General features: G+C 44.3%; 1 protein-coding gene across 1 annotated transcript in view; it reads right to left on the reverse strand.

Moving 5' to 3' along the window:
* Positions 1-1,087: 1,087 nt before the first annotated feature.
* The window catches only part of LOC142802886 (uncharacterized), a 36,774-nt gene continuing 24,033 nt past the window's right edge, over positions 1,088-13,828 (reverse strand). The window contains exons 5-10 of the mRNA XM_075887966.1: positions 12,226-12,397; positions 10,739-10,881; positions 8,363-8,492; positions 5,359-5,520; positions 4,570-4,704; positions 1,088-1,444 (exon numbers count right to left, since the gene is read on the reverse strand). Of these exons, the coding sequence (XP_075744081.1) occupies positions 1,253-1,444; positions 4,570-4,704; positions 5,359-5,520; positions 8,363-8,492; positions 10,739-10,881; positions 12,226-12,397 (934 nt within the window). The 3' untranslated portion in view covers positions 1,088-1,252. The remainder of the gene's footprint in view (positions 1,445-4,569; positions 4,705-5,358; positions 5,521-8,362; positions 8,493-10,738; positions 10,882-12,225; positions 12,398-13,828) is intronic.

Raw genomic sequence — 13,828 nt, forward strand, 5'->3', positions numbered from 1 at the left:
GCTGCTTTCAGAGAAAATAAACCAGAGCACTGAAAGAAGGGCCATTTCGCAGGCGTGAAAGATTATTGTGTGCCACTCTCTCTTTCTTTTTTTCTTTTCTTTCTTTCTTTCTTTCTTTCTTTCTTTCTTTTTATGTGTAGATATTTTACTCTAGCCACGAATATGTGCAAGTAGGCGAATCATAGTCGCAGAGAAGCTATTCTCATTGGCTTCCCGCCAGTGTGCGTCACAACCCGAGATTCGCTCGAGGAGACAAATGACGTGAGAAGATAACAGTTTGGCATCTGTAAATTCGAGTGTTCCCGCACTAGAAAAAACTACAATAGTTGCTCACTATGCTTATGCGAGATGAATGTCTGTTTCCCACACGTTCAAGCACTTCTTTTGGGCTGCGCAAATATGCTTCGCAATAATGCAAAAACAACGAGTAATCGCACAAGTCAGTTGGAAAAGTAGTAACTGGGAGTCGTGGGCCTAGAGCAGGGGTCTCAAACTCAACTCAAATAACGGGCTGCAGTCACGATCATATCTTCACGTCAAAGCCAGGACTATGACAAAATTAAAAGCGCGTGTGGTGGAGGAGGGGTGGTACAGGCTGTAGAATATGTCTGCTACCATCGCCGCTTAGAAGAAGACTTGAAAACGCAAGTTGCGGCGCAGGCTGGAGGAGGTCCACAACCAAGAAGGCACGCCAGAAAATCTGGCATCATCCACTCAAACCTAGATAACATGGTTTGGGCGTATTTAAAAGCGGCGGCTGCAGTGATGGGATAGTCTTAATAAATCTTAATAAAATTTCAAGTAAACTTCTAAAAGCCTTAGTCCTCTGGGATGAACGCTGCTAAAGTGAGTGCAGTAATCATAAAAATATAGTCCTGGCAAGAAAGTGGTTGCTATGACTGATAGCTAACAGAATTAAGAGAAACGTTCGTACGAGTTAACACAGACTAGCGACCAATCAAGTGACAAGCAATAGACTAGAAGTTGTTCGCCAGTTCGCGCTTTAAATAAATGAACTTCCCGCATGTCTAAAGTTCGTGACATCACTTCAGTAAACCGAACGAACAAAAAGAAAAACAAAGAAATCTGACATTACGGTAAAATTTATCAACGCAAAATTCATAGTACACTCGTGGAGGGCTATTGTGTCCACCGGACAACTGCCCAGCAAGATATTCATTGGGCTTGACGCGCGTATGACGTCGTCAGATGATCGTTGCCAGCCGCGCAAACGCGCACTCATGTCCTATGATTACGTGCAAGGGAGTTTGTCGCCAGTCACATTGGCCACACTGGCTACGTACGAGGCTATGTCGCGAAATCTGTTCGTGCCCGGCATCGGAGTTTTCAGAGCGGTGCACTTTCCTTGCCAGTCCTCGCACTCCACGTCGAATATGGCCAGGCCGACGCTCAGGCCACCGAAGTGTTTCCTGACCTTGCAGTACTGCAATAGAAGAGAAATGCTTGTGCTTCATGGTGTATAACCTTCAAGCAGGGGTCGGCATCCTGTAGCCCCCGGTACGACCTCAGCTACCACCCCCACCTCATTCCTTGCGACGTTTTATCTAAAGGTAAACGTTGCAGTTCTAGCATGAAATTGCATTTCAGCTTGTAAGCCATGTTGGGTTGCAGCTCTGTGGCGTGCAGTCCGCCTCGGTGTACCAGCTGCTAAGGTGTTTGGCTAACCCGAAAGTCGCTGTTTCGATCCTGGCTGCGATGGTGACATTTTGATGGAGGCGAAATGATAGAAGCCCATGCACCATGTGATGTCCGTGCACGTTAAAGAACACCAGATGGTAAAAATTTTCGCAGCCTTCCACTACGGTGTCTCTCATACTCATATTGTGGTTTTAGGACGTGAAACACCTGGTAATATTAATACTTTGTGGCACATAGTGAAAATCTAAAAAAAACCTCCGCACTTTGAAAAAATTATTGTCATTTTGCCAATTTTTTGTACTTTGCATGAAAATACTCTCTCCCCCCACTCGACGCCATCCAGCTCCTGCTGATTTGGCTTTATTCAACTTTGCCCTTCACCTAGAAGGCTGGCGACCCTTGCTCTAAAGGAAATAGATTTGAGGTTTCACGTGCTAACATCGCATATTTTTTTTTTCATAGGCGTGGTCAAGGAAACCGAATTGAGGTTTCACGTGTGACCATCACATATATTATTTTCATGGGCGTAGTATGCGGCCGTTTCTGCTTTCGACTCCATCAAAACGAGGCCCGGCATGACCAGAAATTGAACCCTTGTCATCGACCGTAGCAGCGCTACAGCCTTAACAGGCAGATAAGAACAGCATACGCAAACATAGCATTATTTGGGTACAGTAGGCCATTTTCGCAACTGAACCTGGGTGCCCGAGCGAAAAGCACATGACGCAAGCGCGTTGATGACAGACGCAAACACACAACTTGGCACAAATTATTCTAAATCTAAGCTACCGTCGAGCATTCAGACATGATTGAGTTACCCTTCCAATTTTAACAAACGCTGTTGTAATCTATCATCTATTGATGGGCAAAAAAATTCACCGACATATATGCTTAGTTGCAAAGAGGCGTTGCATTATGTTAAGATTGGATGGCGTTGTTGCTTTTTTCATCACACCTTTTCCCCAACTCAACTTATCAGGCGATATCGAGGAAAGTTGTAGCGACTAGTTTGGGCGATTCAAAGACCCCCAAAATTTCTACATCTTAAGTGCGTGTATATACGTCAGACTCTGGAGCTCTACGAACACGTAGCGCCACCTGTCGACGCAGTTTTGGGTAGTGCAAAGCGCTACTCTCTTGCACAGTTTGCTGCGTAACCAACTGCAGCTGCGGCATGCGAAACAATGGTTGAGCTAAATATTACGTGTGTTTGAGCAGTGAACAGTTAAAAAAAGAGGTACGAATTTTCTCTCCGTGAGTCGGACGCGTCATCTAACCGCCATGAAGTGCTTGCTGCTTCACTCGCCAGAACGACGGGAAACAAATAGACGCAATAGCTTTGCGCTCTACAAAGAAAGACTGACGTAGACACTACTACGGGGTTGTGAATGGCCACGGACGTAAAGGACTCTGCAGTTTTACCAATAGCTTTCGCGAAGCAGAATGGCGAGAGCGCTGGTTATACGGGCCGTTGCGAACGTGTTACGTAAGCGAACTACTCGCGTTCTCCTCAGGCGGTCGCATGAGAAAGTGTGATAATGGAGGTCTCCTGTTATTGTTTTGAGTAGCCTAGACGGAGAACCATGGCAAGTTTGGTTATGAAGCTTAAAAGATCCTCTGACTGCGGGGCGCATCGTGCAACAGCAGAATGGTGATGCGCGTGAGGAACATAGCACTCGCCGCGACCACCGATCATCTTATAAGGTCGCCACCACACAACATGGCACACGTACACTTCGAAGGCTATGAGTTCCGGCTTCAACTATCAAATGCGAACACGTATGTCATACAGTAAAGTCGCGAAATGTAGCTCATGACCACAATCAGGTTTTTCTTGCCGTTGGTCTGCGCGATTGCCAGAGCTATCTTGGAGGCCTCGGTTTTGCCTTTCGTTTGACACCGAGAAAGTTGACACGCATGAATCGCCATTTGCAGTATGTACAAATAAGAGAGAACCACGAACAGAACATTCTAGGATGCGTAATAAAACTTTTCAACGCACAAAACGCGAGATATGGATGGAGAACGCAACTACAGAAACAAAAATCGGCGGGGTTGATTGATATGTGGGGTTTAACGTCCCAAAACCACTATATGATTATGAGAGACGCCGTAGTGGAGGGCTCCGGAAATTTCGACCACCTGGGGTTCTTTAACGTGCACCCAAATCTGAGCACACGGGCCAACAACATTTCGCCTCCATCGGAAATGCAGCCGCCGCAGCCGGGATTTGAACCCGCGCCCTGTGGATCAGCAGCCGAGTACCTTAGCCACTAGACCACCGCGCGGGGCAAAAATCGGCGGGGTCATTCGTGCCAGATCGTAAAATAAAATGCTCGTGTATGCACTGGATAGTTTTGGCATCATGTGTAGGGCTAAGTTTAACGTATTTAGGCGTTAAAGGACGCACGTCGGAGTGCTTACCTCGAACTCGATGTCAAGCGATGCTCACTTGCACCTAAATTACAAGTTGCAGCACGCCCGAAATAACTGAAACATCTCTTGCATTGTATACCAGCAGTTCGCTTTTATGATCTTCCTACTTTTTTGAAACGAGGTTGGATTAACGAAATAAGCGTTCCAGGTCATTTACTTTCAAGAAACAGCGCCTCAACACCAACTAAAGGGGTTGGTCTATATGCAGGTCCACTTGCGGACGGCTCTCTTTGCACTACCCAGATATGGCCGGCGCGACTTCGCTAGTGGCGGCGTTTTTCGCGGCACTGCCTGGGCAGAGGCTGACGTATATACGCCCACACATGCGAAGACGCGCACAAGCATAGACAAAAAAAAAAAGTCAGGCCCCCATCCCGCCCCCAAGAAACAAGATTCAGGCAGTGCCCCAGGCGACAATCATCAAATATGCGAAAATAAAATATAAAGATAGCTATAGGTAACATAAGACAACACCTTTTCACTAACGGTTTCGTTTGTCTCGAATGTCGCCACTAGCGGCGGCGTGCTTTCACTCGCGGACATCGCCGTGTAATGGCCGCACCTCACAGTGGTCGGCGCGTTGTAGATCGAGAGCGGGTCGTTGCAAAACTGGAAATAAATGAAAAAGAATGCTTGTTCATGGCAGTGAGTAATAAAAGTGAAGGTTTTACGCTTCTGTTTTTCTCACTCGCTGTACCACACATACAGAATAACTATCTACTTATGATATACAGCTGTACCATGCCTGTTGTTCCTAAAGATCGTGTTTATTTTGTGCACAGATCTTAGCCTGCGTATACAAGCTATGCAGCTACCGGCTATTCGGGTTCGGCTGTGTCAGCACTTTTTCATAAATACGAATCGGGAAGTACAGCTATCAGCACGCTTAACGCGAACGGCGTCGGTGAAAAACAAATATACAATATTCACTTTCCATCGATGAAACATAAATATACAAAATCAGTGTTACCCTCTCATTATTCTTGACTTTAGTTGTGCTCTTTCAACGAGTAACTGTTTGTGATTGCGTTGCAGTCAGTTCGGCACTTGAAAAATTACAACTCCTGCAGAGCAAGAAAACGGCGAACTGTTGGTTATTGCGTTGCGCTGAGTTTGGCCCTTAAAAAATTACAACTCCAGGGCAAGAAGACTGCAAAAAGATGCTGCGCAGTGCACTCATGAACGTTTAAAACCTCCCTCTTTTTACTGCTTTATCAAGTAACTGCCCCGTCTTATATCGGCGTGCAGCGTCGGTTCACTTACTGCGGCTGTGGTGTTGGGACGACGAATGTGGTCGATGCACTTTTCGTCGAGCTCTGCGCGCTTCTCGGGCATGTAGACGCGCGTACACAATGACACCGAGATGGCCATGGAAACATTCCTGTTCCAGTCGGTCTGTTTATCTATATTTTTCATCACGGCTAGCTGCAAAGGGGAACGAGAGAGAGGTGAATATAGACTTCACCGGAAGAAATCAATTTGTTTATCTGACGGCTCCACGTAAGACCATTAAAGACTGTGGTCAAACGAAGAATGTCATTAAATAGGTTAAGAGTCAGACCTATTGTGGGCGATGAGAGAGGCTAACAAGATGATCGCGCTGCTATAACAAAACGTGGGTGGTAATTGCTAGTCATAAGGTAAGTGGCACAAAGGTTTGGTAGAAGGCCCTTTTCTATATTTCAAGTTAAGGGCGAGATATGGACTCAGTTATGCCCACCCTAGGAATTTATCATCACATATAGGAATTATATATATATATCTCTTGAAATTTACGTCTTTTAGTGCAATCTAGAAATTTTTATGGGACTCTGGAAGTGTGCCGATTTGTGACCAGATTGAAGGAATTGCTTAGTAATGACGCTCTTTCAACAAAAAAGACTGTAAAAACAATATATTCAGCTATATCGTGTATATTTCCTATTTAAGACTGGTGATTGAAAATGTGAAAAATTGAAAATAGAGTCACCCACGAGCTGCAAGTACAAGAAAGGTGCTCTTAAATAAGGCTCGAATAACCACTTCAATGTCCTCAATAGATAAACCTGTCTTTGTGACAACTAGTATTATCTGCAAGCGTTTCAATGCAACTCCATGAAACAAGAAAAAAAAAACCTTGAAATTTAGGTGGCTAATTTGGTGCTTTTTACTCTCAACAAAATTTAGGAGAACTTAGTCGCAGAGCACGCTATTTTATTACTTCATTAAGAGTCAGTTAGCCTTAATATTCACATTACAGAGATATTTTAGAGATTTTCTTGTAATATACAGAATTTTCTATCACTGAAGGAATAAAGCTTTGTCTTATGTTGGCATCACTGAATCGGCGTGTGAACGTGTATTCTGCAAACTTGTTTTATATCTGTGTTTTCCCGTATGGCAGGCGTTCGGATGGCCTATTGATTTCTCATAGTAAAGTACATCGTATATTAAGTTGTCGAACATTTGTTCTAAACACCGTATTTCTCTTGATGCATGACCTGATGTTTGGAGTGTAACATGATCACTTTCTTTACTACGTCTATGGCCATGGCTTGTTTCAGTTTATTCATACGTGCTTGAAAACAGGGTGTACTTTTCCCACTTACGTGAGCAAACGTTCCAAACTCTTAAAGGACACCAAAATATCAGTATGGAGTATATATATATATATATATACTTCGAGAATAGTGCAGTATAGGAAACAAAACAATAAAATATTTATTTAATCCTAACAGTTTCGGCTGGTGGGCCAGCCTTCTTCGGAGGATGTCCACCAGCCGAAACTGTTAGGATTAAATAAATATTTTATTGTTTTGTTTCCTATACTGCACTATTCTCGAAGTTTATAACTTTTTTTACGGTAGCCGGAAGAAACTCTGATCATCTATTTCATCATATATATATATATATATATATATATATATATATATATATATATATATATATATATATATATATATACATATATATATATTGCATGTGTTGAAGTCTAGCATCGCTTACTGCATTCAATAATACAATTATTTCTGTCGAGAACAGCCACCAAAAGTTCCTAGCTCCGCCAGTGAACTTCAATGAGGAAAGAAAGAGAGGTTAATTAGAGTGGAAAAGTTACCACAGTACCACAAATGAAAGTTCTTTTTCCCGCCGCGAATGGTTAGCAGGCCTAACTTTCGGAACACCAACGCATGCCTGACCGCTTACGCCATCGTCACGAAAAGATAGGCGAATTGCTCCTCTGCCCTATCTTCAGCTTTCACGTTCAGTGGAACAGTGCTTTTTTTTTTTCAGTTGCCTCGCTCTAGAGCACTTCGCTTGTAATTGATGTTACGGTGTGCTACACGGAAACCCTGTAGACGTGTCGCACACCAATAGAGAGTTTTAAAATAGCGCACCGCGAGCCCTTGCGGTGTGGTCGCTGCCACTGCGCATGCTTCGTAACGCGAGTCCGCTTTCGCGTCCGCGGACAACACGCATAAAATCCGAAACTGCATGCGGCGATCGTGGCCCGCATGTGGCCTGATCAGCTGCCTGGTCTAACGCGAAAATCAGCCATGGGCGGCGTCGACACACCACGTTCGCGGCATCGACGCTAGTGACTCGGAAAATCTTCACGCGAGAACGTCACCATACGTTGTCACCACGGCGTCACAGCTGTTGCAACCGTCATGACGTCCCTGTGAAGTCAACACAATGTGACGTGGTTGACATGAGACGTCACCACGCGATATAGGTGCTTCGTCAAATACGGGCTGATCACAGAGCTATTGCAAAGTTAAGCGAGATGCAGAACCCTTGCAATGGGTGGAGGCAAAAATCCTGTAGGCCCGTCTGCTCAGGTTTGGGTGCACGTTAAAGGATCCCAGGTGGCCGGGATTTCCGGAGCCCTTTACTACGGCATCTCTCATAATCACTTGTGGTTTCGGGACGTTGAACCTACATATCAATCAATCAATCAATCAATCAATGAATCAATGAATCAACCAATCAGAGCGCTTTCCATGCCTTCGATCTCGGAGGCAATGCGAAACTTTGTTACGTGCCGAAAGCTTTCGGAGGAGGGTGGATGAAGATAATTACATAGACTGAGAAGAAAGCGACAAGGATGGTTTTCCCCCTCAAGTAGTTTATGCGTTTGCGTAGGTGAGCCTCTGAGAGTTTCTTCATTTCCCTCCTTCCAGATCACCCCCTATCTATAGCTGTGAATGCAATGTACCATCGGTTATTTTTACTACTTGTTATATACAGTCGGCTATAAGGGAAAACAGACGAAAAGATTGCTCACCATGCCAAGCAGATTCGTAGTGGTATTCAGCTCGTAAGGCGCCCCTCCAGTGATGACACATGGCAAGCCCGCTTGGTACTCGTCCACCGTCAAGTGCGTCAAAACTATGAGCCCATCCAGCATAAAATTCCTGCGATAAGAAGGCGTGAGTGCTGTTACCGCATCAACAGTACTAAAGCAGGAGCAGGACAGTCTAATTATTTCACAAACTGAGCAGAAGAAATGGAGGAAGTAGCCACTCCGCCAACCACTTAATCACCTCAGAAAGGGAAGGGGAGAGGGCAAAGTCTGCCCCATGTTCTTTATTCAGTCGGATCTGCACCACTATTCCTTAAAGGTCATTGTTACGGTCATGCACTTTTGTCAGTTTAATGGTTGTATTCCTATAGGTGTTTATTTTATAATATATATATATATATATATATATATATATATATATATATATATATATATATATATATATATATATATATATATATATATATATATATATATATATATATATATATATACTGCCGGAAATCCAACGATCAAATTCACACTACTGTATAAATTTCGGACGTTAAACCCCACATATAAATCAATGGATCAATCATCAACCACACTATTGCATAAAGCATGCCATCGTTTAATTAGGATTTTTTCATCCATTGACTCGACCAAATGAAGGGAATTCGAGTCTGGTCTAATTGGTGCTTGCTGCTTGAAGGCCTAACTGCATACAGAAGACGAATCAGTGGTAGGAACAACGACACGCGTTGTAAACTTTAAACACATTTAGCAACACGTAGGAACATGTAAGCTTGGGCATTCACAGCACCCAATGCTTACACTCACCTGCTTATCTAGGCAATCATTTGTAAAAAAAAAAACTCTGTCGAATGCGAGCAGTAACAAATGTATCCAACACACAGCAACACTTTTTCTCTTTCATAAAATAGGCTTGCATCGGCTCTTGGGCAGCCTGATCCTGGCTTCTGCCCAGAGTCTTGATCTCCTCAAATCACCATTTGGAGGCTCAGTCTTTGCAGTGTGCCGAATCATATTTTTTTTTTGTTCGTGCTCCCTAGCCCCATCGTTCAGGCGCCCCGCCACCTGCCTTATGTAGGACTTGTCGCACATCTTGAAGATCTCATGCACAAATAGTGTACATCATCTGATGTATGGATTTGTATAGTTCTTACCACAGCTGAACGTGGTAAAAACTTTACAAAAAGCCAGCGGTAAAGCACGAAGTGCTAGTACTCCGTATTTGGGCACTCGGTTTTCAGCTGTGCACCAAGTGGCGCAACTTGCGAACTTTTCAGGAAGCATAATTATACGCGTCACACCTCTTGAACCTTTGGTAGCACGAGCAACAAGTGACATTCTTGTTTTTTTTTTCCCAAGCACTTTCGGTAGTAGACACACTTCCGATTTTCACATATTCAGCCTCGTAAAAACAAGTCATTCAAAAACTTCTTGTTCTAGGTCAATTCGAGAGTTTTCTGAGATACACGTGATTTTGAAGCATAGTTTTATTTAAGATGCGGGATCTCTAAAAGGCAGGAAATTGAAAAAATTGAATGGGCTAAATCAAAAATAGGTGGTTTTCTTGTGAGGATCTCGGATCGGTGTGGCATCTGATGGAGCCGATCCCAAACACGCGCTTCTTTGTACGTTTCCACTGAGATCTGCTTCGGCAGCGCGATGAAACACAAGGCCCATACGATTTGCCTGCAGAACCTCAGCCAGTTAACGAGAAGCGGCACATTGCCAGCACCTTGCCATTCGTTTCAACGGTGAAGCAATGGCCACATCTCAATCATGCCATTCGTTTCAAAAGATGCAGGGGAGATGCATCGCTGATTCGCGATTTTGCTGCACTTCCTATGATGACGGTACCAGCTTGGTGCCGTCGTGCGCATACGTACTGGCAGCTGAGCAGAGGTGGCATAGCCACCTGTACTAACGTGGTGAGCTTTGCCAAGATGCTCACGCCTCATGAACTTCCAGCATGTGCGGTTTGCCGTCGGTAAATGTTAGACTGATGGCGTCAATTAAACGAACAAAAATGAGGCCTGCACCACATCGGCACGACGTCATTAGACTGTGGTGTCACACTGTGCCTGCACCACTCAACTCGCGCTGAAGAATTTCTAAACTTCTCATACACCCCCATGAACTGGTTCTGATCGTGCATGTAAAGAGAAAAGAACCAAACAGTACACCTTAGCACAAGACCACCGACGGGCGAGTGCCACTTACAGACACCTAAGTATATTCAGGGTCATCTCCATTTTCTTTGTTGAAGTCGATAATCAGTCAGCGTTGCCAAGCATGCCAAACCAAAACTTTTGCTTAAGCAACGAGGTCATCCATTGTAAGGGCACCTGCCTCAAGTTTCTGCCGAGTTCCACGAGAGCAGTCAGTTCGGGGCCCGGCCACAGGTAGAAGCTCGCCACGACAAATCCACGCATGTCGCTAGTAGTTCGATCCGGGTCGTTCGACTTGAGATCCTCCTGAAGGCCTCTAAACGTCTGGCAAAATAAAATAGGGCTGTTACTTTGACAAACAGGTTGTATTTACCGTATAACTGTATGGAATAGCTAATGCGGTCGTAGTACACGCCAGACACAGAAGGCCCCTGAACGTCTGTCGAGAAAAATTAAGGTTCTTCTGAGGCAAGTTTAGTTAAATTTGAAAATATATACATGTGAGAGCCAACCCTGCGAACGCAGATGCCGGACATGATATTGTGTGCAAAACCTCACGTGTGCGAAATCTCACTTACAAAGCTAATCCAGCCGCAGAAACAACAGTTTTTCTTGAACATCTCTAATACAAAAGTTATGCTAGACTCCATCATAATCGCGGACGCCCGTGAATTTTGCAGAATGCACTCCGTTATTTGTGTTGAGCACTTGGTCTGGTTTTCACAATCTGAAACAATCAGAGATGCTTGAATAAGATTAGGTGAGGCTTGCACTGAGTAGTGGCCACCAAGTAGCCAGAATCACTGTTTCAGTCTGTGAAATGCGGTCCCATGAAAAGTGTGCTTTTCAATCTATTCAAGTCTTCCGTATAACGTTGTTTATTGAACCATTTTTCAAACCTGTCCCCGAGACTCCTTATGACTGTAAAGCCAACTCACAAGTGGTTAAGCACATCGAGGGAATTGACCAACTGTTCTTGCTTCTGTCACGCTGACCACGACGCTTCGTGCAATATTAAAACGACATAAACATCTTGCAGTTCTGCAGCTGCAAATTCTGTTCATTTGTTCTAACACCACTATGATCAACAGGACGAGCTTGGACCTGCAAATATGACCTATGTTTTTTTTAAATAACATACTATAGGCGCATTCAGGAATCATGTGATTGTTGGGTGCGCAAAGAAATGTCCTCATTTAGGCTAAAGCCTTAAGGGCTTCATCAAAAGCGAAAATTGACCATCGTTGACCTAAACTTGAATGACGCAAAAAAAACATCACGTCATTACGTCACCGTATGGCGTCATCACATGCCATCATTGCTTGGTCAAAGTTTAGTCGATCACAGAGACAGTACATATAGCCAGGCAAGGCGCTGAAGGCGTGAAGGGCCTCTCCGCATTAGGTGCACGAAACTCCTTCAGGCAGGATGAATCCATCAACTCAGATGAAAACTAAGACGCCTTTCCCCTTGAAGATGTCCGAGGTGAATGCACCAATGATTCTTCGAGTTTTTCAGCGTGCTACCAATGTTTTCCAGTGCTCTGAATATGGCTCTAAACACCAGGGGGAGTTTGCCACGAAGTGTAATTAGCTCTGCCGCGGTGATGTCATCGCTGTGAACACTGAGGTGGAGCCTATACAGTACGTTTACGCAGAATGACTTCACCTTCAGCAAATCGAACGCTCCTTTTATAATGCGCCGGCTTTGGGAAGTCTCGTTGGGCCTGACGCCTATGTCGAAGACGGCGTAGTGGTAGATGTTCTTTGCCGTCCAGTACTGCCTGACCCTTTCCTGACCCGCCAGGCTGCTCAAATCCTGCTGCACGGCCGACCGGTTCCTGCCGAGGGAACGTGACGGAGAGGTGAAGGTCACACTCCGAAACATTGCCACCTTGATTTTTGCAATACTGGTAAGGCACACTTCTGAACTGTCGAGCATAAAACGAGTGTCCTGCATAATTCGACATTGCAAAGCCGATTTTCTCTTTCGTTTCCCCTATTATCGTCCACCTTGGTGATATAGTGGTTATGGCACTCTACCGATGAAGCGGAAGGTCGCGGGATCAAATCCTTGCCACGGCAGGTGCATTTCCAGGATAGCGAAATGCAAAGCACCCGCGTATTGTGCGATGTCGGTGCAAGCAAAAAAAAAGAAAGGCCGGATAGATTTCTGGAGCACTCCACTAAGGCGTGCCTCATAATGATATCGTTGTTCATGTAATTCTTCGGGTGACATAATTATTTTCGTCTCATGAACTGTGTTCCGTAATTACAAGAATGATTTCTTCATTTTGTGCACAGCGGAAATGAATTATTAAGGAACGCCAAGACAACCATTTACGAGCATAATAAATAAGCTAGCATCGTGGATTCATTCGAAAAAATGGGTGATGAAACAACTCTAATGGTTCCCGAGCCTTACCTAGCGTTAAAATATGCATGAGAGCATGCTCGATAATTAGCGGTACTCTTTTCTTTTTTCGAAGCTCCGTCAAGAAATCGAGGGCGCTCCGCGGCTATAGCTATAATAGTGGCCATCTCGTTTTCGTGATGGTGGCTTTCATACCACATCGCGGAAGGACCGATTCCTGTCTTCTCAGAATTAAGCGTCCTTTTTAAGTAAAGAGTTGCTTCAGAACAACGCATTGATCACTGTATCAATTTACTGAGCAACCATGTTATCAATCGCACATGATACTTTCCAGCCACGCAAAACTGATTAATTTTTAGTGAAAAGCTATCTTACTAAATGGGGGGGAAAGTATGTGTAAAATATGCATGAGAGCATGCTCGATAAATAGCGGTACTCTTTTCTTTCTTTGAAGCTCCGTCAAGAAATCGAGGGCGCTCCGCGGCTATAGCTATAATAGTGGCCATCTCGTTTTCGTGATGGTGGTTTTCATACCACATCGCGGAAGTACCGATTCCTGTCTTCTCAGAATTAAGCTTCCTTCTTAAGTAAAGAGTTGCTACACAACAACGCATTGATCACTGTACCAATTTACTGAGCAACCATGTTATCAATCGCACATGATGCTTTCCAGCCACGCAAAACTGATTAATTTTTAGTGAAAAACTATCTTACTAAAAAGGGGGAAAGTATGTGTACGTGGTTGTGATTGGCCACCAGCAAAGAAATTATTACTTTTATTTAGTAATACTTCTGAATTCAGTTATTGAAATTCAGAAACTTTTCATGAAAAGAAGAGAAGCCTCGCTGAGATCAAGCACGTTTTACCATCTCGCATTACTTGACCGGCCGGTAAGTA

Source organism: Rhipicephalus microplus, chromosome 3 (genome assembly GCF_043290135.1).
Source record: "Rhipicephalus microplus isolate Deutch F79 chromosome 3, USDA_Rmic, whole genome shotgun sequence".
NCBI classification, from domain to species: domain Eukaryota; kingdom Metazoa; phylum Arthropoda; class Arachnida; order Ixodida; family Ixodidae; genus Rhipicephalus; species Rhipicephalus microplus.